Raw genomic sequence first — 24,721 nt, 5'->3', positions numbered from 1 at the left:
CTCTGGGTTGAACTCCATCTGCAACTTCTCAGCCCACTTCTGAATCCTATCAATGTCTCTCTGCAAACTTTGACAATCCTCTGCACTATCCACAACACCACAAACCTTTGCGTCGTCTGCAAACTTGCCAACTCACCCTTCTACCCCACATCCAGGTCGCTAATAAAAACGAAAAGTAGAGGTCCCAGAACTGATCCTTGTGGGACACCACTAGTCATAACCCTCCAATCTGAATGTACTCCCTCCACTACGACCCTCTGCTTTCTGCAGGCAAGCCAAATCTGAATCCACCTGGCCAAACTTCCCTGGATCCCATGCCTTCATACTTTCTGAATAAGCCTACTGTGTGGAACCTTATCAAATGGCTTACTAAAATCCATGTAGATCACATCCACTGCACTACCCTCATCTATATGCCTGGTCACCTCCTCAAAGAATGCTGTCACGTACCCTGTGACGGGTTAAAGAACCAGCAGAAATGGAAAAAACTTTGGAGTCCAGTATTGCAATTAACTAATGGTATTTATTAGTAACTACGCAATACAGTAATATAAATGCAGATAAATCTTCCCCTTCCTGGAGGGGAGGGGAAGATTGCGACGCGATGCAGTGTGCACAGCCGCTTCGAAATGATATCGGTTTTTGTTAAGTAGGTACCGTGCACAATCCTGATTTGATGGAGACAGACATGAGAGGCATGGATGAACATCTGGAGAAACTTCTGAAATGCCTGCTTCGCTGCCGCTGCTACTATGCGATCAAGAATCTCCGGAGGGGAAGGCCCCAAATCCTTGGCTTTGCCTATTGCCTGTTGCTGGGGCCGGGGTTGAAGCGCTCGGCGGAGATGGTGCTCGGTGTCGGAGGGCTGGTCGGAGACGCGAAGTTTTTGGACGGACTCAAGAGTTGGCTGTGGTTGGGTGCTTCCAGGGCGCTGCATTGGCAAGTTTGCGGTGCTGGAGGTTCATGGCAAGGAGAGTTTTTCTTCCTTCTACCGTCTGCGTGAGATGATGGGATTTTCGAAAGACTTTGAGACTTTTTTTTACCGTGCCCATGGTCTGTTCTATATCAAATTACGGTATTGCTTTGCACTGTTGTAACCATATGTTATAATTATGTGGTTTTTGTTAATTTTTTTTGTCTTGGTTTGTCTTGTGTTTCTGTGATATCATACTGGAGGAACATTGCATCATTTCTTAATGACAATAAAAGAGGACTGTGTGTCCTCATAATCTAAAATCTAAATCAAACAGGTTAGCAATGATTATATATAAGTAAGTGTGGAAATATATGAAAACCAAGCTTCTTCAAGTCTAGGGGTAAATGGATAGTTTTACGATGACGAGTAAAGTTCAGTTCAGTTCGTGGTATTGAGTTGAGTAGTGATGGAGAGAGAGAGAGGGTGAGATTTGAGTCTTCAAGTGAGCTGATGCCATCGATCTTCCCGTTGTCCTCCAAAATCCTTTAGAAGTCTGTGACCACAGCAAAAGGGGACCGTTCTTCTGTGGTGGAGCTATCAACCCAGGCGAGGGTAGGACACACAAATAACTCCTCACCAGTCACGCCCTGTTCACACTGCAAGAGCCACTGATCGATCCGCCTGATCGATCCTCCAAAACCCACTTTTTCTGTGGGCACAACAAAGCTCATTCAGTGTCCAAAACCATGTGTCTGAGATCCGTCATCTGACGTTCTATTTATCTCCCCATGCTGAATACCAGCTGCCACTCAAACAGCTCCTCTCTTCTCTGTCTGTAAGAATTTCCAAGCAGGCAGCGTCCTTGTAGACATACTGTGAGCAGTCTTCGCCTGTCTCTCTCTTAAAAACAAGATGTCGGTGTTAAATACCTCTCTCTCTCTCTCTCTCTCTCTCTCTTTCTCCTTCCAAAAGCACAGTTCAGAGGGGTAATCGAGCCCAGTTCATAGGGGTAATTCAGGACCCCGTCACAACCCTATCAGGCTTCTTAGACACAATATACCCTTCACAAAGCTATGCTGACTGTCCCTGATCAGACCATGATTCTCATAGATCCTATCTCTAAGAATCTTTTCCAACAGCTTACCCACCACAGATGTAAGGCTCACACTGGTCTATAATTACCTGGACTATCACTACTATCTTTTTTGAAAAAGGGGACAACATTCACCTCCCTCCAGTCCTCCGGTACCATTCCTGTGGACAATGAGGACATAAAGATCCTAGCCAGAGGCTCAGCAATCTCTTTTCTTGCCTCGTGGAGCAGCCTGGGGAATATTCCGTCAGGCCCCAGGGACTTAATGTATTTTAACAACTCCAACACCTCATCTCCCTTAATATCAACATGCTCCAGAACATCAACCTCACTCATATTGTCCTCACCGTCATCAAGTTCCCTCTCATTGGTGAATACCAAAGAGAAGTATTCATTGAGGACCTCGCTCACTTCCACAGCCTCCAGGCACATCTTCCCACCTTTATCTCTAATCGGTCCTACCTTCACGCCTGTCATCCTTTTGTTCTTCACATAGTTGAAGAATGCCTTGGTGTTTTCCTTTATCCTACTCGCCAAGGCCTTCTCATGCCCCCTTCTTGCTCTCTTCAGCCCCTTCTTAAGCTCCTTTCTTGCTACCCTATATTCCTCAATAGACCTACCTGATCCTTGCTTCCTAAACCTCATGTGTGCTGCCTTCTTCCACCTGACTAGATTTTCCACCTCACTTGTCACCCATGGTTGTTTCACCCTACTGTTCTTTATCTTCCTCACTGGGACAAGAGATCCCTAAACATTGAGCACATGTGCGTAGTACATTTCCCTGCAAAAACATCATCCCAATTCACACCCGCAAGTTCTAGCCCTATAGCCTTATAATTTGCCCTTCCCCAATTAAAAATTTTCCTGTCTTCTCTGATTCTGTCCTTTTCAATGATAATGCTAAAGACCAGGGAGCAGTGGTCACTCTCCTCCAGATGCTCACCCACTGAGAGATCTGTGACCTGACCTGGTTTGTTACCTAGTACTAGATCTAGTATGGCATTCCCCCTAGTCTGCCTGTCAGCATACTGTGACAGGAATCTGTCCTGGACACACTTAACAAACTCTGCCCCGTCTAAACCATTGGAACTAATCAGGTGCCAATCAATATTAGGGAAGTTAAAGTCACCCATGATAACAACCCTGTTATTTTTGCACCTTTCCGAGATCTGCCTCCCAATCTGCTCCTCGGTATCTCTGCGGCCTATAGAATACTCCCAATAGAGTAACTGCTCCCTTCCTGTTGCTGACTTATACCCATACTGACTCAAAAGAGGATCCTGCTGCATTACCCACCCTTTCTGTAGCTGTAATAGTATCCCTGACCAGTAATGCCACCCCTCCTCCTCTTTTCCCCCCCTTTACTATCCCTTTTAAAGCACTGAAATCCAGGAATATTGAGAATCAATTCCTGCCCTGGTGCCAGCCAAGTCTCTGTAATGGCCACTACATCATAATTCCATGTATGTATCCAAGCTCTCAATTCCATCACCTTTGTTCCCAATGCTTCTTGCATTGAAGTACACGCACTTTAGCCCTTCTACCTTACTACCTTTATTCTGCTTCTGTTTCCTCAAAGCCTCTTTATATGTTTTTTTTAGGCATCTGTTAGTCTCGTGAGACCATGGATTTGCGCCTTGGAAGGTTTCCAGGGCGCAGGCCTGGGCAAGGTTGTATGGAAGACCAGCAGTTGCCCATGCTGCAAGTCTCCCCTCTCCACGCCACCGATGTTGTCCAAGGGAAGGGCACTAGGGCTGATACAGCTTGGCACCGGTGTCGTCGCAGAGCAATGTGTGGTTAAGTGCCTTGCTCAAGGACACAACATGCTGCCTTAGCTGAGGCTCGAACTAGCGACCTTCAGATCACTAGACCAACGCCTTAACTACTTGGCCACGTGCCAACACGTGTTAGATCTGGCTTTACTCCATGCACTTCTTCCACTGCTCTATCGCTCCGGGTCCATCTCCCTTGCAAATTAGTTTAAACCCTCCTGAACCATGCTAGCAAACCTACCTGCAAGGATATTGCTCTCCCTCGAGTTCAGGTGCAACCCATCCAATCTGTACAGGTCCCACCTTTCCCAGAAGAGATCCCAATGATTCAGAAATCTAAAACTCTGCCTCCTGCACCAACGCAAACACGAGGAAATCTGCAGATGCTGGAAATTCAAGCAACACACAGCAAAGTTGCTGGTGAACACAGCAGGCCAGGCAGCATTTCTGGGAAGAGGTACAGTCGACGTTTCGGGCCGAGACCCTTCGTCAGGACTAACTGAAAGAAGAGCTGGTAAAAGATTTGAAAGTGGGAGGGGGGGTTATTCCAAAATGATAGGCCAAGACAGGAGGGGGAGGGATGGAGCCAAGAGCTGGACAGTTGATTGGCAAAAGGGATATGAGAGGATCATGGGACAGGAGGCCGAAGGAGAAAGAAAAGGGGGAGGGGGGAAAACCCAGCAGATGGGCAAGGGATATAGTGAGAGGGACAGAGGGAGAAAAAGGAGAGAGAGAAAAAGAATGTGTGTATATAAATAAATAACGGATGGGGTACGAGGGGGAGGTGGGGCATTAGCGGAAGTTTGAGAAGTCAATGTTCATGCCATCAGGTTGGAGGCTACCCAGTCAGAATATAAGGTGTTGTTCCTCCAACCTGAGTGTGGCTTCAGCTTTACAGTAGAGGAGGCTGTGGATAGACATATCAGAATGGGAATGGGATGTGGAATTAAAATGTGTGGCCACTGGGAGATCCTGCTTTCTCTGGCGGACAGAGCACAGGTGTTCAGCGAAACGATCTCCCAGTCTGTGTCGGGTCTCACCAATATATAGAAGGCCACATCGGGAGCACCGGACGCAGTATATCACCCCAGCCAACTCACAGGTGAAGTGTTGCCTCACCTGGAAGGACTGTCTGGGGCCCTGAATGGTGGTAAGGGAGGAAGTGTAAGGGCATGTGTAGCACTTGTTCCGCTTACAAGGATAAGTGCCAGGAGGGAGGTCGGTGGGGAGGGATGCACCAACTCCTCAGCCACACAATCAACTGCCATCTCCTCCAATTCTTACCATCGCTGTCACGTAGCCCTGGCAGCAATCCTGAGAACGCCACCCTTGAGGTCCTTTTCTTCAGCCTTCTGCCTAGTTCCCGAAACTCACACTTCAGGACCTCATCCCTCTTCCTGCCTATGTCATTGGTACCAACATGTATCACAACTTCAGAGTGAAATTTACACTTCGCTACACTAGCACCACCTTTGACCATATGAGGGCAAGGCAAATTTGAGGATCAAAATCTCAAACCTGCAATAAAGCATGGGGTCTCCTTCTTAGACCTGGAACAACCAATGCAAGCACCTCAAAGCACTGGAGGAATACAAGTCTCCAAAAAATCCACCAAATCCCCTGGCAGGAGGAGAAAACTGAAAGAACGCAGCTTGTGTTCTTCCCTAGGTTGCACTTAAGTCCTAACCAAATCAGTTCCACTCAAATAGGCAAGCTGTGTCATTCACATAAATCAGCCCCAGTGTCCTGAAAAAAGCAGTGGATTACCGAGTAAGCAGTAAAAAAACAAGGACAGAGATGTTCTCAAGGAGGATCAAATCCTCCTTGAGAAAGTGTATCATGCCCACTAACTTACAGGAATCCCTAGCGTAAGACCATTCGAAATAGAGGAATCTTCAGGATAACATGGGGATCTTGGAGTACTTTTCTCAGGAGACCACAGAAGTCCCATGCAAATGGTGAAACTGTGCATCACCACCTGGACTATCCATTCCCTCCCTCACTCCCAGCAAACCACTTTCTGTCCACCTGTTCCACACTGCCCTCATCAACTTCACAATATCAGAGTGGAAGTACATCATCTTTGGTCTAAAGGGATTCTCTGAAAGCTGGATAATGGGAAGATAATTTCATTATTTGAAAATTAAAATGTAATCTGCCGAAAAAGCATTTTTACTGTCTGAAATACACTTGATTTATGGCTCAGTAAGGTTGATGGCAGCACTATTGCTGTATGCCATAGATTTTCTTTAGATGGCACCTGACAGCAAATTGATGTTGGGAAGGGGAAAATCTGTTGAAGTAATTGGAGCCTTCATTTCGAGGAATGACATGTCTTCACCTCCACCCACAGAACCTAAGCAAATTATATGATGCACATAAGTTTTTATACAAGTTCAGCAATATTATTTACATAGAAAATGCTATATGTATATACTGGTTTTTGCATTCCAATATTTACATATAGAAACACTATCAGTGCCAGATAAAGCCACCCTCTTGTTTGAACAAAGATTATGATGGGAAATTGTTCAGGGAATGTTTCTACAGAATACGTTATAACAATTCAACAAAGTTTTTTTTAACAGTGCCTTCCAAGCCCTTCGTCTACCTCAAGAACAAGGACAGCAGGGCATGGAGACAATCATCTCCAAGTTCTTCTCTAATTTCCACTTAATAGCTTGGGGGAGCTTTGCTATTCGCTCATTGGCATTGCTTTAAGGTTCTTGGATTCTCTATCCAGCCACTTCATTGGAGAGCCTTTGTATGCATTCTGCAGCAGCATGTAAATATGATTTCCAGTACAAGGTGGAACGGGCATTAAACATTGAGCTTGCAAACAATGTTCAGTCCCAAGAAAGGATACATTTTCAGAAATACCTAAGGATTTTAATAATATAATTGAAGGATATAAGCAATACAATTAATGTGGATGGATCAGATTTCCTTTTAGCTGTAAGGTCAGGTATAAAGTGGGTTTTCAATGAACTCTATCACAATTGTTTGCACAGAGATCTACAGCATCAAGTCAAGAAATAATTCTCCTGATCCTTTAAGTAAAGCAAGTGTTATGAGACAAATTCAAGTGAGCGAACATACCTTATAATCTGCTGGATATTTTTGCAGAGGTTTTAAAGTTCTGCCCTATTTTCAAGCCAGTTCTGCCTTATTCTCAAATGCATTGCAGATATTTACAGTAAAATGGTTTCACTTTGTGTAGCATTAATTATTTAGTTTCTGTTGTTACTTCTCAGTTCTATTTGTTTAACAGGTGATAAAGCAAGAGGTGGAAATGAATGCCTCTACTCTGATGCTGAAGACTCTGATGGTCAGGATGAGGAAGATTATGAAATTGATGATGATGATGAAGACAGTCAGGGGGAAGCAGGGCTGTCAGCCACTCCCTCCGTGGCAGCTAGTCCCCAGCACAACACACAGAGAAACGACCAGCTTGGCACTTTGAATGCTGTCTCTGTCTCTCTAATTGCCGCTGTGGGAAGGACAGCAGATGACTGTGTTGGGCAGACCAATACTGTCGAGGAAGTGGCTGGTGCTTGGCTTCCGCAAAATGTTAGAAACACTGAAAGGAACACAGAAAAGTCGGCATTCTCCCCAGTCCATTGGCATGTGAGTGAAGAGGAGAAAACCACATTCGGTTCGGCTGGAGGAGCACTGCCTATGGCAGGGCGAAGGTCTCCTGCTTACCAAGTATCAGCCGACAGCCAGAATCTACAAGAAACTCTTGGAAGGAAAACCACAGATGATTCAAAGGTACCTGTCTTCCAACACATAATTTGATTTGTATTCTAATCCAAAGCCAGAACATAAATATAAACTTTACATTCAGAAGGGTGATATCCAAAACGCATGCAGAATCTTAGCATCATGTAAACAATTGTCATTCTCTGCTCCTTGGATAAGCATTAATTCTGTCTGTATGAGGCAATAAATGTGTTCTCAAAAGTTATTAGAATGTTTTGCACAGCTTTCTATTAACTACTGCTGCAGGTTGAAATACATAATTACAGTCGGCCCTCCTTATCTGCGAGTTCCGCATGCGCAGATTCAACCAACCATAGATCGGGAAAACCCGGAAGTTCTCTCTCGAGCACTCATTGTTCGCCTTGCGTCTCATTCGGTCGCTAATTTGGTTCTGTGAAAAAATGGCTCCTAAAAAGCAGGTGGTCAAAGCAACTCAAGAACTTGGCGATCACGGGAGAATCGGCATCGGCTGATGCCAAGGTGGCATCAGCATTCCCAGAGGAGCTACGATGGTTGCATCTGTACTGAACATGTACAGACTTTTTTTCTTGTCATTATTCCGTTAACAATACAGTATAACAACTATTTACATAGCATTTACGTTATATTAGGTATTATAAGGATAGGAAGGTAGGCAGAGGGGGAGGCGTGGCTTTATTGGTAAGAAATGATATTAAATCATTAGAAAGTGGTGAGATAGGATCGGAAGGTGCAGAATCTTTATGGGTTGAGCTAAGGAATAGCAGGGGTAAAAGGACCCTGATGGCAGTTATTTATAGGCTTCCAAACAGCTGCAGGGATGTGGACTACAAATTACAACTGGAAATAGAAAAGGCTTATCAGAAGGGCAGTGTTATGATAATTGTGAGGGATTTTAACATGTGAGTAGATTGGGAAAATCAGGTAGGCACTGGATCTCAAGAGAGAGAATTTGTAGAATGTCTGCGAGATGGCTTTTTAGAACAGCTTGTTATTGAGCCCACTAGGGGATCGGCTGTACTGGATTGGGTATTGTGTAATGAACCAGAGGTGATTAGAGAGATTGAGGTGAAGGAACCCTTAGGAGGCAGTGATCATAACATGATTGAGTTCACTGTGAAATTTGAAAAAGAGAAGCCGAAATTTGATGTGTCGGTATTTCAGTGGAGTAAAGGAAATTACAGTGGCATGAGAGAGGCACTGACCAAAGTTGACTGGAAAGGGTCAGTGGCGGGAAACACAGCAGAGCACCAGTGCTGGAGTTTATGCGAGAAATGAGGAAGGTGCAAGACAGGTATATTCCAAAAAAGAAGAAATTTTCAAGTGGAAAAAGGATGCAACCGTGGTTGATGAGAAGTCAAAGCCAAAGTTAAAGCAAAGGAAAGGGCATACAAGGAAGCAAAGATTAGTGGGAAGACAGAGGATTGGGAAGTTTTTAAAACCTTACAAAAGGAAACCAAGAAGGTCATTAAGAGGGAAAAGATTAACTATGAAAGGAAGCTAGCAAATAATATCAAAGAGGATACTAAAAGCTTTTTCAAGTATATTAAGAGTAAAAGACAGGTGAGAGTAGATATAGGACCGATAGAAAATGATGCTGGAGAAATTGTAATGGGAGATAAGGAGATGGCAGAGGAACTGAACGAGTACTTTGCATCAGTCTTCACTGAGGAAGACATCAGCAGTATACAGGACACTCAGGGGTGGCAGGGAAGAGAAGTGTGCGCAGTCACAATTACGACAGAGAAAGTACTCAGGAAGCTGAATAGTCTAAAGGTAGATAAATCTCCTGGACCAGATGGAATGCACCCTCGTGTTCTGAAGGAAGTAGTTGTGGAGATTGCGGAGGCATTAGCGATGATCTTTCAAAAGTCGATAGATTCTGGCATGGTTCCGGAAGACTGGAAGATTGCAAATGTCACTCCGCTATTTAAGAAGGGGGCAAGGAAGCAAAAAGGAAATTATAGACCTGTTAGCTTGACATCGGTGGTTGGGAAGTTGTTGGAGTCGATTGTCAAGGATGAAGTTATAGAGTACCTGGAGGCATATGACAAGATAAGCAGAACTCAGCATGGATTCCTTAAAGGAAAATCCTGCCTGCCAAACCTATTACAATCTTTTGAGGAAATTACCAGTAGGCTAGACAAGGGAGATGCAGTGGATGTTGTATATTTGGATTTTCAGAAGGCCTTTGACAAGGTGCCACACATGAGGCTACTTAACAAGATAAGAGCCCATGGAATTACGGGAAAGTTACATACATGGATAGAGCGTTGGCTGATTGGCAGGAAACAGAGAGTGGGAATAAAGCGATCCTATTCTGGTTGGCTGTCGGTTACCAGTGGTGTTCCACAGGGGTCCGTGTTGGGGCCGCTTTTTTTTACATTGTACATCAACGATTTGGATTATGGAATAGATGGCTTTGTGGCTAAGTTTGCTGACGATACGAAGATAGGTGGAGGGGCCGGTAGTGCTGAGGAAACGGAGAGTCTGCAGAAAGACTTGGATAGATTGGAAGAATGGGCAGAGAAGTGGCAAATGAAGTACAATGTTGGAAAGTGTATGGTTATGCACTTTGGCAAAAGAAATAAATGGGCAGACTATTATTTAAATGGGGAAAGAATTCAAAGTTCTGAGATGCGACGGGACTTGGGAGTCCTCGTACAGGATAACCTTAAAGTTAACCTCCAGGTTGAGTCAGTAGTGAAGAAGGCAAATGCAATGTTGGCATTCATTTCTAGAGGAATAGAGTATAGGAGCAGGGATGTGATGTTGAGGCTCTATAAGGCGCTGGTGAGACCTCACTTGGAGTACTGTGGGCAGTTTTGGTCTCCTTATTTAAGAAAGGATGTGCTGACGTTGGGGAGGGTACAGAGAAGATTCACTAGAATGATTCCGAGAATGAGAAGGTTAACATATGAGGAACGTTTGTCCGCTCTTGGACTGTATTCCTTGGAGTTTAGAAAAATGAGGGGAGACCTCATAGAAACATTTCGAATGTTGAAAGGCATGGACAGAGTGGAAGTGGCCAAGTTGTTTCCCATGATGGGGGAGTCTAGTACGAGAGGGCATGACTTAAGGATTGAAGGGCACCCATTTAGAACAGAAATGCGAAGAAATTTTTTTAGTCAGAAGGTGATGAATCTATGGAATTTGTTGCCACGGGCAGCAGTGGAGGCCAAGTCATTGGGTGTATTTAAGGCAGAGATTGATAAGTATCTGAGTAGCCAGGGCGTCAAAGGTTATGGTGAGAAGGCAGGGGAGTGGGACTAAATGGGAGAATGGATCAGCTCATGATAAAATGGTGGAGCAGACTCGATGGGCCGAATGGCCAACTTCTGCTCCTTTGTCTTATTGTCTTATGGTCTTATCTAGAGATGAGTTGAGAGTTAAAGGACAAAAGTTTAGGGGTAATATGAGGGGGAACTTCTTTACTCAGAGAGTGGTTGCTGTGTGGAACGAGCTTCCAGCAGAAGTGGTTGAGGCAGGTTTGATGTTGTCGTTTAAAATTAAATTGGATAGATATATGGACAGGAAGGGAATGGAGGGTTATGGACCCGGTGCAGGTCAGTGGGACTAGGTGAGAGTAGGAGTTCGGCACGGACTAGAAGGGCTGAGATGGCCTGTTTCCGTGCTGTAATATGGTTATATTTAAAGTGTACGGGAGGATGTGTGTAGGTTGTATGCAAATACTACGCCATTTTATATAGGGGACTTGAGCATCCGCGGTTTTTGGTATCCGAGGGGGGTCTCGGAACCAATTCCCCGCGGATAAGGAGGGCCGACTGTACCAACATTGCCTTATAAAAGTTATTCTCCAGTTCACTATAGATCTGAAGTACAGTTGCATTTCAGAATTCTCCTTCATCAGCCTTTCTGAATTTATACATGATTATACTGCATTTGACTTAAGTCCAGTTGATGTGAAATGAAATTCATAAAGATCATGAGATATAGGAGCAGAATTAGCTCATTTGGTCCATCAAGTGTGCTTCGCCTTTTGTGTAGTTAAAATAATTATGGGTGAGTAATTAATTAGGCTTATTGGAATGTGTACTTTGTACAAAGAAAAGAGGCATGCATATAGTAGTTTTGAATGTTTGGATAATAGTTATTATTAGCAGCCCAAAATCCATAAGATACACCCAAAAGTATTCCGGAAGCAACATCTTTATTGTCCAGCGTAATCAGGAGAAGGTGACATGTTAAACAAATTTGCACTTCTATTCTTTTTGCTGTGAATTGCATCTTCTGATAAACCCTGTAATGCACAGTGCATGTGTTCGGGTTGTGGCTGCTTTTGTTGTAATATTTCTTGGTCTTTGTTACTTGAGCATTAAGATTGATATCTAAAGAATTTCAGGATATTTAATCCCTGCTCTTGGCCCAGTAACTGTAAGGGCATTCAATGGACTGAATCGGTGCTCCTAAATGAATTATGAGTAAGGTCTTTCATCGGGATACATAAATCATTGTAGCCTAATTTTAGGGAATTTGTGAGGAATGCCAAATTCCAGACAATGTGTTGTGTACAGAGTGGGAATTTGACTTTTGTCCTTCCCCACTATCATTGTTTTGGCTAAGGTCAAAAAATTCAAATGTCCCCGAGAGTTTTGATCTCCACAGTCCGTGTGCCAGGCATTTTATAGGCTAGTGCATTAAGGCTACTTTCACTTGTCAAGGGAGAAAACAGAGAATATTTAATATTCTTTATCATGGAAGACTTTAAGGGACCTGTTATTGTGGACTGTTACAGATAGTATATCTGGCAGAAGCAAGCGGTTTGGTCCACATTCATGTACTGAATTATTAATTTCCATTTCCACTTTGTAAAGATTTAGTATGTTCCTTCTCTCGTCTGGATGCTTAAAGTGGAAAATTGCATTGTTATTGCTTTTTAATGGCTTTATTTTAAAGAACAATTTTCTTCCCTCTCCTGAAAAATGGTGAGACCTTTTTGAGGAGTTGGTTCCGCTTGTGCCTTTCTCTGGTATCTCTGCCAAGCAAGCTGTCTTTCACTTGCATATTAATGTGATGATGCCAATGAGAAAAGCTTGTGCCTTTCTCTGGTATCTCTGCCAAGCAAGCTGTCTTTCACTTGCGTATTAATGTGATGATGCCAATGAGCTACTCAACACATTGAACCATCACAACTGACTGTAGTTCTGCAAGCAGCGGCTACTCATTCAACATATCACCATACATTGGATGCTACACATACCTTGGTCATAATGGTAAATGTCAGCAAGTTATTTAAAATTAGCCCAAGCTCCATCCTTGAACCAGCCTAACATCTGTATGAGACCTCAATAGGCACAATAGTCTCATTCCAAACCAAGGATCAGCAAGGAATGTTCCTGAGGTTAGTCTGAAAGCATGTAAATGCCTATATGTGGAACAGAAAGCCACTTTATTTTTATAGTTCTTTCATCTGTTTTAGATCAAATAAATCACTCAGGATCTGAGGAATTCATAATGTGCAGAGTTCAACCACCCATTGCACCAAACTAAATATAACGAGACACTTTTCCCCCTGTTCTGCTCATCCAATACATATCAAAAATTCTTTCTCTTTGATAATTTACTCAAGTGCTTTCTCAGGTCACCTCGTTAATTACCAAATAATCTGAGGCGATTTAGAGAAGAACTTTTTAATGAAGAAGGTAATTGAAATCTGGAACACATTGCCTAGGTGGATGGTAGAGACTGGTACATTCACAACATTTAGATGAGCACTAAAGGCAAAAGACTGTTAAATACCGTTAATATAAATATAGTACTTGGCAGTCATCTTAGACCTGGTGGACTGAAGGACCTATTTCTATGCGATACGACTTTGTGGTCCATTTACTTCCTTCCCAATATATTACCCTATTGATTTAATTATTCACTCCAATGACTTTTAAGGCATAATCCATTGTTACCTAATAGTCTTGTTTCCTTTCACGATTCTTTATCACCATTTATTCTTCACATTATCTTTCTAGTATATTGTCTGTTCTTTGCTTACCTTGCAGAAGCTCCCTTGCTTTCCATTAGTTGAGGAATGTCAGATCTTCTAAAGGAACTTATCTACCCATTAAGAATGAGGAATTCACTCAATTCAATATTGCCACAAAAGCATTGCTCAGTAATATCTAATTTAACCACTAATAGTACAGATGGGGATTACAATTAATTTTCAGGATGAAACCACAAAACTATATCCCTTTAACCGCCAAAAGGAAATTAACTTTGAAACAAGTTTCAGTTTTAAGCTGCCCATTCTCTTGCCATTTTCACATCACATTATTAAGAATAAGAATTACCTTACTACAGCTTGAACCTATTTTCTATTCAGATAGCGCTCCTATACGTTCACCCTCATAGAATTCATGTTCTCCAGCTATCACAAGGATGGAATCAGCCTTGTACTCATGATCTGACATCCATATATCCAGCTTGTGAGTGTCACTGTAGTTGATATTTGCAGCTGCTTTAGGCAATGAGTTATTGATTTATTTGTTAAATTAGCTTCTATATGATGTAAGAACTTGTAAATTTAAATCCTCAATTTTATTAATTTCCCCAACCACGCCAAATGAGCCCTGATGTTGTACCTTCAAGGGTTGCAAGATTCAGTACACACATCTCAGCAAGTTTGTGCTGAACAAGTGTTGATATTCACAGGGCCCTGGCTGTGCTCGTACAGCAGCTATTCAAAACCAGCTGTGCATTCGGATGGTTCTGTGGCACTGGCCCCAAATTATTCAAACTAATAGTGCAAGTTTAACTATCATACCAAAACCACCATCAAATTGTTACACCGTCGTTCAATATCTGTAAGAATATACTCTGGGCAGATGAGGCATCAGGACCCTGGGCTCATTCTTCATGTAAATTAAGTGACAACAATAGGAGTATACTCCATCCACATCAAAGGCAGCGGGAAATTTGTTTCTAGATCAGTTCCACTTTCCAGAACTGTCTCCATATCCCTGAAGATTTAGAAATCTATCAGTCTCTGTTTTGAGTAAACTCAGTGACGGCATTTGCAGTTTGACATTGAAGATTCCAAAGGTTCACTCCTCTCTGAGTGCAGACGTATGGACATATCGGAATGAGAATAGGAAGTGGAATTAAAATGTACAGCCACTGGGAGAACCCATTTGTTCTGGTGGACAGAACGTAGATGCTCAGCGAAAGGGTCTCCCAATCTACGTCAGGCCTCACCGATATGTAGGAGGCCACACTGGGAGCACCAAACACAGTAAGTGGCCACAACAGACTCACAGCTGAACATAGAACATAGAATAGTACAGTACAGGACCTTCAGCCCACAATGTTGTGCCGACCCTTAAACCCTGCCTCCCATATAACCCCCCCACCTTAAATTCCTCCATATACCTGTCTAGTAGTCTCTTAAATTTCACTAGTGTATCTGCCTCCACCACTGACTCAGACAGTGCTTTCCACGCACCAACCATTCTCTGAGTAAAAATCCTTCCTCGAATATCCCCCTTGAACTTCCCACCCCTTACCTGAAAGCCATATACTCTTGTTTTGAGCAGTGGTGCCCTGGGGAAGAGGTGCTGGCTGTCCACTTTATCTATTCCTCTTATTATCTTGTACACCTCCATCATGCCTCCTCTCATCCTCCTTCTCTCCAAAGAGTAAAGCCCTAGCTCCCTTAATCTCTGATCATAATGCATACTCTCTAAACCAGGCAGCATCCTGGTAAATCCCCTCTGTACCCTTTCCAATGCTTCCACATCTTTCCTATAGTGAGGCAACCAGAACTGGACACAGTACTCCAAGTGTGGCCTAACCAGAGTTTTATAGAGCTGCATCATTACCTCGCGACTCTTAAACACTATCCCTCAACTTATGAAGGCTAACACCCCATAAGCTTTCTTAACTACCCTATCTACCTGTGAGGCACTTTCAGGGATCTGTGGACATGTACCCCCAGATCCCTCTGCTCCTCCACACTACCAAGTATGCTGCCATTTACTTTGCACTCTGCCTTGGAGTTTGTCCTTCTAAAGTGTACCACCTCACGCCTCTCCGGGTTGAAATCCATCTGCCACTTCTCAGCCCACCTCTGAATCCTATCAATGTCTCTCTGCAATTTTCAACAATGCTCTACACTATCCACAACACCACCAACCTTTGTGTCATCTGCAAAGTTGCCAACCTACCCTTCTATCCCCCCATCCATGTCATTAATAAAAATCACGAAAAGTAGAGGTCCCAGAATCGATCCTTGTGGGACACCACTAGTCACAACCCTCCAATCTGAATGTACTCCCTCCACCATGATCCTCTGCCTTCTGCAGGCAAGCCAATTCTGAATCCACCTGGCCAAACTTCAATGGATCCCATGCCTTCTGACTTTCTGAATAAGCCTACAGTGTGGAACCTTGTCAAACGCCTTATTAAAATCCATGTAGATCACATCCACTGTACTGCCCTCATCTATATGCCTGGTCACCTCCTCAAAGAACTCTATCAGGCTTGTTTGACACGATCTGCCCTTTACTGCCCATGCTGACTGTCACTGATCAGACGATGATTCTCTAAATGCCCATAGATCCTATCTCTAAGAATCTTTTCCTACAGCTTTCCCAGCACAGACGTAAGGTTCACTGGTCTATAATTGCCCGGGCTATCCCTACTACCTTTTTTGAACAAGGGGACAACATTATTTTCTGCTACTTGTCTATTTAATACTGTTTTTCTATTACTGTCTTGTTTTTATCTACCGCTTTATTTAATTGTCTGAGAGGAAGCCAAACAGAGTTTCATTGTACCTATGTATAATGACAATGAAGATCATTTAATACACAAAAAAAATTCAATTCAATTCAGTTCACCTCCCTCCAATCCTCTGGTACCATTCCTGTGGACAACGAGGACGTAAAGATCCTAGCCATAGGTTCAGCAATCCCTTCCCTCGCCTCGTGGAGCAGCCTGGGGAATATTCCGTCAGGCCCTGGGGACTTATCCGTCCTAATGTATTTTAACAACTCCAACACCTCATCTCCCTTAATATCAACATGCTCCAGAACATCAACCTCACTCATATTATCCTCACCATCATCAAGTTCCCTCTAATTGGTGAATACCAAAGAGAAGTATTCATTGAGGACATCACTCAATTCCACAGCCTCCAGGCACACCCTACTCGCCAAGGCCTTCTCATGCCCCCTTCTTATAGTTATAGTCATAGTCATACTTTATTGATCCCGGGGGAAATTGGTTTTCGTTACAGTTGCACCATAAATAATTAAATAGTAATAAAATCATAAATAGTTAAATAGTTATATGTAAATTACGTCAGGAAATAAGTCCAGGACCAGCCTATTGGCTCAGTGTGTCTGACCCTCCAAGGGAGGAGTTGTAAAGTTTGATGGCCACAGGCAGGAATGACTTCCTATGACGCTCTGTGTTGCATTTCGGTGGAATGAGTCTCTGGCTGAATGTAGTCCTGTGCGCAACCAGTACATTATGTAGTGGATGGGAGACATTGTCCAAGATGGCATGCAACTTGGACAGCATCCTCTTTTCAGACACCACTGTCAGAGAGTCCAGTTCCATCCCCACAACATCACTGGCCTTCTTGCTCTCCTCAGCTTAAGCCCCTTTCTTGCTACCCTATATTCCTCAATAGACCCATCTGATCCTTGCTTCCTAAACCTCATGTATGCTGCCTTCTTCCACCTGACTAGATTTTCCACCTCATTTGTCACCCATGGTTCCTACACCCTACCATTCTGTATCTTCCTCACCGGGACAAATTTATCCCTAACAACCTGCAAGAGATCTCTGAACATCGACCGCATGTCCATAGTACATTTCCCTGCAAAAACATCATCCCAATTCACACCCACAAGTTCGAGCCTTATAGCCTCATAACTTGCCCTTCCCCAATTAAAAATTTTCCTGTCCTCTCCGATTCTATCCTTTTCAATGATAATGCTAAAGACCAGGGAGTGGTGGTCACTGTCCCCCAGATGCTCACCCACTGAGAGATCTGTGAACTGACCCCATTCGTTACCTAATATTAGATCTAGTATGGCATTCTCCCTAGTCAGCCTGTCAACATACTGTAACAGGAATCCGTCCTGGACATACTTAACAAACTCTGCCCCGTCTAAACCATTGGAACTAATCAGGTGCCAATCAATATTAGGGAAGTTAAAGTCATCCATGATATCAACCCTGTTATTTTTGCACCTTTCCAAAATCTGCCTCTCCATCTGCTCCTCGGTATTTCTGCTGCTACCAGGGGGCCTATAGAATACTCCCAGTAGAGTAACTGCTCCCTTTCCTGTTCCTGACTTCCACCCATACTGACTCTAAAGATGATCCTGCTACATTACCCACCCTTTCTGTAGCTGTAATTGTATCCCTGACCAGTAATGCCACCCCTCCTTCCCTTTTTCTCCGCTCGCTATCCCTTTTAAAGCACTGAAATCCAAGAATATTGAGAATCCATTCCTGCCCTGGTTCCAGCCAAGTCTCTGTAATGGCCACTGTATTCCATGTATGTATCCACGTTCTCAGTTCATCACCTTTGTTGCTGATGCTTCTTGCATTGAAGTACATGCACTTTATTCTACCTTACTACCTTTACACCCTTTATTCTGGTTCTCTTTCCTCAAAGCCTCCTTATATGGCTTTACTCCATGCACGTGTTCCACTGTTCTATTGCTCAGGGCCCCATCCTTCTTGCAAATTAGTTTAAACCCTCCCGAACCATGCTAGCAAACCTACCTGCAAGGATATTGCTCCCCTTCGAGTTCAGGTGCAACCCATCCAATCTGTACAGATCCCATCTTCCCCAGAAGAGGTCCCAATGATCCAAAAATCCAAAACCTTGCCCCCTGCACCAACTCCTCAGCCACGCATTCAACTGCCATCTCCTCCAATTCTTACCATCACTGTCACGTAGCACTGGCAACAATCCTGAGAACACCACCCTTGAGGTCCTGTTCTTCAGCCTTCTGCCTAGTTCCTGAAACTCACACTTCAGGACCTCATCCCTCCTCCTGCCTATGTCGTTGGTACCAACATGTATCACGACTTCCCTCTCGTACCATGATGTCGTGCACCCAGTCAGAGACATCCTGGAACCTGGCACCCGGGAGGCAACAAACTATGCAGGTGTCCTTCTCACGTCCACAAAATCTCCTGTCTGCTCCCCTGTCTATGGAGTCCCCAGTGATGACAGCTCTCCTCTTCTCCGTCCCACCCTTCTGCGCCACAGGGTCAGCCTCACCTAGAAGGACTGTTTGGGGTCCTGGATGGTAGTGAGGGAGGATGTGGAGGGGCAGATGTAGCACTTGTTCCGCTTGCTGGGATAAGTGCCAGGAGTGAGGTCAGTGGGGAGGGACAAATGGACAAGGGAGTTGCGTAGGGAGCGATTCCTGTGGAAAGCAGAAAGATGTGCTTGGTGGTGGGATCCTGTTGGAGGTGGCGGAAGTTTCAGAGAATTATGTGCTGAATGCGGAGGCTGGTAGGGTGGTAGGTGAGGGCAAGAGGAACCCTATCCTAGGTAGGGTGCGGGAAGATGGGGTAAAAACAGATGTGCATGAAATGGAAGAGATACGCTTGAGGGCAGTGTTGATGATGGAGAAAGAGAAGCCCCTTTCTTTGAAAAAGGAGGACGTTATAGAAAATTCCATCGTTCTAGAATTAAAAGCCTCATCCTGAGATGTGGCAAACATGGATGAATTGAGAGGAGAGGATGGCTTTCTTTGCAAATAGCAGAGTGGGACGAGATATAGTCCAGGTTGCTGTGAGAGTTCGTGGGTTTTTAATAAACATCGGTGGATAAGTTGTCTCCAGAGACAGAGACAGTGAGATCAAGAAAGGGAAGGGAGGTGTTGGAAATGGACCAGGTGAATCTGAGCCCAGGGTGAAAATTGGAGGCAAAGTGGGTAAAGTCACGGGTGCAGGAAGCAGCACCAATGAATTTGAAATGCCCTGTCCCTTGTTTTCTAATTGTGACCCAAGTTCTGGATCCCTCAGTCAAGGGACAGATCCTCCCTGCATCTAGCCTGCATTTTAGCAGTCTAAATTTTGATGAAATCTAATCATTATTCTAAACTTTGGAGAATTTAGTATCTGTCTACTCAATCTCTCTACAAATGACGAGCCAGTCAAGTGAATATACTGCACTCCCTCTATGATAAGTAGGTCCTTTTTAGGCAAGGAGATCTAAACTATACACAGTAACTCAGGTGTAGCCACACTGGTGCCAATGCAATCGCAATAGGAGGTATTTTCTTCTGTAATCAAACTCATTGTTTATAAGGCTAATGTTCTATTTGCCCTCCTAATCATCTGCTAAACCACTGAAAGAAGTTTGTCTTTCAGGGACAATCACACCCAGGTCCCTTTGAACACTTTTAGCATGAGCTTCTAATGACAATTTTGAAAATGTGCTTCTCCTGTTTAGAAACCTTTATGATCCATAAAAATCACTGTCATGCATGTTATATGTGTGGCACGTGGCCAAGTGGTTAGGGCGTTGGACTAGCGTTCTGAAAGTCGTGGGTCCAAGCCTCAGCCGAGGCAGCATGGGTGTCCTTGAGCAAGGCAGTTACCCACCCAATGCTCCAGTCTACCCAGCTGAGAATGGGTACCAGCAAAATGCTGAGGGTTAACCTGCGGTAGACTGGCGTCCTATGGGGGGGGGCGGGGGTTAGTTTTGTACTCATAGTCGCTTCACGCCACAGAAACCGGCATAAGTACTGGGCTGATGGGCCACAAGGCTTGTGACAGACTTTAATACATGTTATATGCAACCTTTGTAAATTTTTTTTACTTTGGACTTCTAACATCCATTATGGGCAGATTTATTTTCATGACACTTTAAGCCAGACTGGTGATTGATTTTTTTTTTGTAAATAAATTGCAGAATACTGAAAAAAGTAATGGTTTAGTATCGGGCTTATAATTTGCAGAATTTTTCTGCCTTTTGCTGATCTTAAAAATGTTAACCTGTTTCTTTATTTATATTTGTCTACAGATTCCTTTGTCAATCAGCATTTCCACACAAATGCCCCGAGAAAGGCAATGTGCATCCTATTCTCCCATGCATTCTGTATACAAGTTGGACAAGCAGCAGCAGCAGCAGAATCGACAGCTGGAGCATCAAAGAGTGCTGGATGAGGAGTGTCCATTGCATCTGTTTAGTCACTTGCCCCTTCACTCTCAACAGCAGGTCAAGACCCCATTCAGCATGGTGCCCGTAGGTGGCATCCAGTTGGTTCCCACTAGTTTATCTGCATACTCCACATTCGTACCAATCCAGGCAGGATCAGTGCAACTCACCATCCCAGCTTTTAGCGTTATTCACCAGACATCTGTCAACCAAGATGGTGCAGATGCATCTAGCAACACAAAGTCATTGAGTGTAGCAGAGGCAAATAAGCTTTTGCCATCTATTCCTTTTGAACAAGTAAACTCAGCTGACATGCCGAGTACAGGAACATCAGAATTCCAAGTAGGAAAGCCTTTGGATTTGCTGAATTTGAATACAGGTCCACAGTTGCTCCCTTCAAGCCTTTCAGTGAACAGAGTTGACCTTCAAGTGTTAACTGCAAACCCACAAATTCAAAGTACACTTGGCCTAAAATCCCATGTTCCAGGAGTGCAAATAATGAACATTGCATTGCCTACACTTGTACCATCCCTTATTGGGACAGAATGTCAGAGAAGCATCAAGAAGTACTCAACAAGAAAGGATTTTCCAACCAGCACCAAACAAGCACCAGTTAGCCTTCCGGTTGAAGTTTCCCTTCATCAGATAGCCTGCACACAAATCTCTCAGGTTTCTCCTCAAATCCAGACTTACAGCCTGAAGTATTTGTCAGATCCTATGGACTGGAAACATGGACAACTGAATGACACTGGTAAAGCACAAAACTGTGCTAATAAAACCATGCATCTCAAGGCACACAATAACAGATCAACTCCTGTGGCCTTGGTAAACTCTGACTTGGGACACTCAAAGGGAATCTCTGAAGAGGTGACCAAGTCTCCAGTTCATCAGACTGCTACTCCAGAAAAAGTAACAGGGAAGCCCATGAGAACCGCACGAGATACTGTACAGTACAGTGATGTCAGCAGTGATGATGAAGACAGATTAGTAATAGCAACATAAATTTTTTGCAGAACCTTTTTTTGTGTAGGTATTGCATCCTTTTTTTAAGAAAAAGATGAACACACTTCCTGGTTTCTTACTACAAAGGCTCTCTTCACCCAAAAGCACACTTTTTGATGTAGATATAATGTTTGTGCAATTGTAAACTCAGACCAACTTAGGAGAAAGACACCTTTTTTTGTTCCTTGTCCAGTACAGTCATTTTTATATATGTTGTATAAACAATTGTGCCTTTCAGATTTCTTGATTTCTTGTTTTGAACTGTACAGATGATAAAATATACAACAAAGTAGTTGCTTGTGCTTAATATTTTTTTTAAATTTTACAATGTGTGGTGTCATAGTAAGGAAATTAACTACATGTTGCACTGATAATGTAAATTTCTATGGCTATGAAGCAGTCATTCTGTGTACAGGCAAAAATTGTATACCAGCTCATATTTATTGTATACATTTTTTGATCCATGATCAGTTCTTTTTTGCTGGGAGTTGTTTTATCTTCAAGCAAATTATCGCTCCAAAATAAATGAGTTCACATGAAACATTTTATAGAAATGGCAATTTTTTTGCTGATTTTCTAGTAATTCCATAATTTCGAAGAAGTGTGGGTAATGTTACATTTATAGCATTAGTGGCCAATCTAACAGAAGGAGACTTCTCAGAGAGTGGTTGAGTTACAGACTTATCTAGCTCAAAAACTGGCCCTTCAGCCCAACTCATCTGTGCTGACTAATTTATCTACCTGAGTTGAAAATACAGGTCTGCAGATGCCAACGTATGGAGCAACATTCTACAATTTCAAATAAACTAGTCCTCGTCTGTTCATATTCTCTCTCCTAACCTACATACACCAATTCCAGCCCTCCACTACTATCTTTTAACTTCCTCCATCATCCTTCTATTGGGTCCCTTGCCTCAACTATTTCTATTTGCCTTCCCACCTTCCTTGTTTAGTTTCATGCTCAACCTTCCTTTCCTATCAGATTCCACCATCTGCAGCCCTTTTTAGCCTCCACTTATCTCCTCCAAGCTTCTCACTATTTCTATTCTTGTAGCTTCCATCTGCTTATCACTCTTTAATCTTCCACCTCCTCACCTGGGTCTGCATATCACTTGCCAGCTCTTGGTCCACCCTGTAGGGTAATGTGATGGCTGACAGATGACACATAATTGTTCATAATAGAAGCTGTTCTACATAATTAACAAACACCGTCATTAAGTTGTGTTCACTTTAAGAGACGGTGTTTGATGTAATAACGTCAGCAACACACACAAAGTGTTGGAGGAACTAGCAGGCCAGGCAGCATCTGTGGAAAAAAGTACAGTCGACGTATTAGGCCAAAACTTGCCAAATGAAAGTAAAGGGCTGCAGCTTTTGTTAAGTTCATAAAACAATTCTCCCATGTTTCATTCACAAAATCCTACACCGGTGACCCCGACGTGATCGGATGATTCCAGAGTTACTTAACAACATATTGACCAATGCTGTTGCTTTGAAGCTGCCAGAATTTTGGGAGCAGCACACTAAAACATAGTCCACACAAGCGAAAGCCCAGTTGCCACTGAGAGAAATCACGGTGAGCAGTCATGGCATCACTAAATAGTTCCAGCCAGAGTGATGAGACCCGCCTGCACGTGATAATTATGGGACTCTGAAAACTCACCAATTACAGACTTTTGGACTGTCTGAATCTGAGTGTGCCAAGCAGTTGCTCTCTTTACTTGGCCTGGGTGACTCTAGGCCTTCAAAATTAATGGACCACATGCTATCTCTCCTGGTGAATCACCATCTATGTTTTATTTTTAAAGAACTCTTTATGCAACAAATGCCTGATCAAGTTCACACAGCCCTCACTAATACACCCGTGAAGGACTTTAGGGAGCTTGCTAAAATGGCCGACAGTCTATACCCAGCCAGGTAGAGGTGCATCATTCCTCCTCCTTTCCCTGTCTCAAAAAGCTCAGTCAGCAGAGCCTGCAGCAGACTCACACCCACAGCTCCAGACCAGACAATTCCAGGTCTCTTGTTCATTATAAACATCATTTCAAGGTGACATTTCCTGTGTGACACGGGCACTCGAGTGTTTGGCCAGTATCACCCAATGATTATAAGGCAGAGAGGAGCGGACCCTCGCTGGAAGCCACCAACAGCAGGAGGATTCAAATTTACGGGAAATGATGCGTGACTCTCTGCTTCAGTAGGTGACGCTACACATGGGATTTTGTCTTCACTAAAGTTGCTTCTGCTTTGCGCTGTTTTCCTGTGCGCCAAAGAACTGTCAGAAGAACTTAAGTACTGCTGACTTGTGGATACAAAGGGCTTTCAGTCATTACCCTGTACCCTCAGTAAGTTCACTATGATGACTCTGTCTACTGCATGCACTAGCACATGTGAATTCACTTGCCTGCTGAGCAAATCCCCAAACCTCGTATTTTCCATGACAGTCACAAAGCATGGGGTTGAGCACCATATTTCCACAACTGTGCACATAGGCTGGACTCAGAAATGCTGGCTAGCACGAAGGCTGAGTTTAGAAAGGTTGTGCCCAGGTCGATTAGCCCTTGGGCTCCTGCCCCCGCCCCCACCACATGGTGGTTGCCGCCCATGTAGCGATTGCCTGTGCCTTCATGAGGCCACCATCCCATATTGTTATCCAGTACCACATATTCACGACTTTTCGTCATGTTTAGCCGGAAAGATAATTTTTTTCTAAGGTGGACTTGAGGACTACCATCAGGTGCTTGTGTGCACTGAGGATGTTCCCCAAAGTACTGTTACAACCCCATTCGGCCTATTTGAATTTCTGTACATGCCTTTTGGGCTGAAAAATGCAACACAGACTTTCCATCAGCTAATGGACTCTGTATTAAAAGACTTAGATTTTCTTTTTGTTTACCAGGACAATGTACTTTGTCATCAGTGCATCCAAAACTGAACGCTTATCACATCTCTGCACACTTGGGCTGATTACTAATCCTGCTAAATGCCAATTCAGGTTGTCTGCTACTGACAAAAGTCATTTCTATTATGGACTTTCCACTGCA

General features: G+C 43.6%; 1 protein-coding gene across 9 annotated transcripts in view; it reads left to right on the top strand.

Annotated features, from left to right (window-relative positions):
* LOC140212656 (zinc finger protein 40-like) overlaps positions 1-22,211 on the top strand; it is a 272,216-nt gene extending 250,005 nt beyond the window's left edge. For 8 of the 9 annotated variants that reach the window (XM_072283743.1, XM_072283744.1, XM_072283746.1 and 5 more), the window contains 2 exons: positions 7,053-7,552; positions 20,541-22,211. In XM_072283743.1, the coding sequence (XP_072139844.1) occupies positions 7,053-7,552; positions 20,541-21,677 (1,637 nt within the window). In that variant the 3' untranslated portion in view covers positions 21,678-22,211. Of the gene's footprint in view, positions 1-653; positions 1,190-7,052; positions 7,553-20,540 lie in introns of those variants that run through there. The other variant, XM_072283748.1, reaches the window with a different exon arrangement.
* The last annotated feature ends 2,510 nt before the right edge of the window (positions 22,212-24,721 follow it).

Source organism: Mobula birostris, chromosome 19, assembly GCF_030028105.1.
Source record: "Mobula birostris isolate sMobBir1 chromosome 19, sMobBir1.hap1, whole genome shotgun sequence".
Lineage (NCBI taxonomy): Eukaryota > Metazoa > Chordata > Chondrichthyes > Myliobatiformes > Myliobatidae > Mobula > Mobula birostris.
This window is presented reverse-complemented; position numbering and strand designations above follow the sequence as displayed.